Source organism: Ceratina calcarata, unplaced genomic scaffold (genome assembly GCF_001652005.2).
Source record: "Ceratina calcarata isolate Rehan_Ccalc_2016 unplaced genomic scaffold, ASM165200v1 scaffold517.2, whole genome shotgun sequence".
NCBI classification, from domain to species: Eukaryota; Metazoa; Arthropoda; class Insecta; order Hymenoptera; family Apidae; genus Ceratina; species Ceratina calcarata.
Window position 1 is genome coordinate 365422 of NW_017176301.1, and position 2172 is coordinate 367593.

General features: G+C 39.0%; 1 protein-coding gene across 7 annotated transcripts in view; it reads left to right on the top strand.

The window, feature by feature from the left end:
- Positions 1-2172, top strand: part of LOC108628362 (putative thiamine transporter SLC35F3) — an 11798-nt gene that overhangs the window by 4973 nt on the left and 4653 nt on the right. For all 7 annotated transcript variants that reach the window (XM_026816389.1, XM_026816392.1, XM_026816387.1 and 4 more), the window contains 3 exons: positions 1066-1255; positions 1519-1608; positions 1785-1914. In XM_026816389.1, the coding sequence (XP_026672190.1) occupies positions 1066-1255; positions 1519-1608; positions 1785-1914 (410 nt within the window). The remainder of the gene's footprint in view (positions 1-1065; positions 1256-1518; positions 1609-1784; positions 1915-2172) is intronic.

The following is a 2172-nucleotide window of genomic DNA, read 5'->3' on the forward strand; positions in this document are numbered from 1 at the left end:
AAGTATAAAGTTGATAATATCAACGTTCTACGATTACCTATTACCTATCGTGCTGGAAAAAAGCATCGGCACCGGCATCGGTGAGCCTGAAGGTCGGTACACTCCGGAACAGTCATTCTGTGGGATTTCATGAATCTACCTTGCCGGTTCGAGCCCTCTTGGGCCCTTTTTTCGGGCCGCGCGTTAACACAGGCGTTGCCACTCTTTAGTAATCTCTCCTCGGTGACATTACGAAAACGGGTGTAATCGAAACTAGTCGGCGTCGGTGTCGAGGATGTCGGTACTGTCTGGAATATTATGCCAGCACCATTGAGCTATAGTATAAAACATCTTCAAAATTTCAAAAAATGCTTCAAATGAAAGTTGTTTTCCTCCTAACTTCGATATTTAACAAGCTAACTATGATTAATCGGCATTTTATGGGTCTTGAGAAAATCCGACCGTCCCACCGTCGAAATGGTGAACTTTTGGCAAAAAGTTTCGTTTTTCCTCAATTACTCCTAAACCGTTAGACTTACGAGAAAATTGCATATGAATCTTTCTTGTAGAGGACGACGAGATGTACAATTTTTGTATAAAAGTTTGTCGCTAGCATTAATAGTTTACGAGTTATTGACGAAAAACGAAAAAACAGTTTTTTGCGAATTACTCGTAAACTATTGAGGCTAGCGAAAAAATTTTATACATAAATTGTAGATCTCGTCATCCTCTACAAAATGGTCCTATAAATCTTCCTCTAAGTCGATCCGTTTGGAAGTTATTGGCAAAAAACGAAAATTTGGAAGAAATTGAAGGGGTACCCCCTTGGAAAAATGTCGGAAAAATCGAAAATTTTTTTTGTTGTTTATTATTAGCAACGTTCTTCCGACATCTGATTTCTTTTTAAAAAATGCGTTTCTAAAGTGTATAAACTTTTGGGATTGACTGTATAGCCAATGCATCTTTAAAGGGTGTTCAGTTTTACTCTTTCTGTACATAAGAAGACTTTGCAAGTACTGCAATGTTCGAATATTTATGACAGTATCCTTGTAAATGAGACTAATGAGATTTATGATATTGAACCAGGTGCTGTTTAAAAAAGTGATAGGAGAAACTACGTTCGGTCAAATGTCTTTGTTCTTTTCTCTTATCGGGTTGTGTAACGCGGCGTTGTTGTGGCCGGTTTGCTTGGCTCTTTACTTCTCGGGGGCGGAGAGCATCCACTGGGGACGGTTACCCTGGACAGCCCTGCTCTCGGCAAGCGTTCTGCACTTAGGTTCGTACATTCATGTCTGAGTACTTATCGTCGATTTCTGTTTTCCAAGTCACAGACAGCGGATTTTACGTTATAAGAAAATTGATTATGCAGAAATGATAAATGCCCCGTGTAACGTATAAAACAATTCAGACTGTCAAAAGGAACTGGAGGAAAATATTTCAACGTTTAAACGTTTACCCATCTTTTTAATAGACCTTTAAAGATCCGTAGTCTGAATTATTCACGAGACTATTAATTATTCTGAATATTTTATTCGACAGTTGCAAATATGCTCGGGAACTTCAGTATTGCCCTGACCTATGACCTGTTCATAACGCTAGGACTGATCACCGCCGTACCTGTGTCTGCTGGTATGCTCAAAACAGATATAATTAGACTCCCTCGACCCTCTACAATGCTGGTGTAATCTCTGAATCAGAGAGAAGATTCAATTTTGTTATACGAACCAAAGGAATTAACGTTCGCGTTGTAGAGGGTCGACGATAAATTATTGTACCAGGTGTCTGATCGTACAATTCTGTTACAGCGTTGGATGTCCTTTTATACGGAGCCCAGTTTATGGGAATGAAACTGGCAGGAATGATATTTATAGCGGTCGGCTTCTTCCTCGTGATGTTCCCGGACAACTGGCCTGACTACATAACCAGGCTGCTCCGGTAGGCATTTTTTCACATACAGTATATTTCGTAAAACAGAAATGAAAGAGAAAAGATAATTTTTATGGTATGTTTATTTTTTTCTTTCTTTCTTAGCCTTTACTTCTCGTAGATATTCTCTATTTAAGCGTGTCCTATGTTTGCTATCTTCTTACGTACACGGACGCGCGCGTGTATGTATATGTACATAGACCGTGTATACATACATACATATATCTATATATATTCCCTATCTCTCCACTTTTGCAAGAACATTAA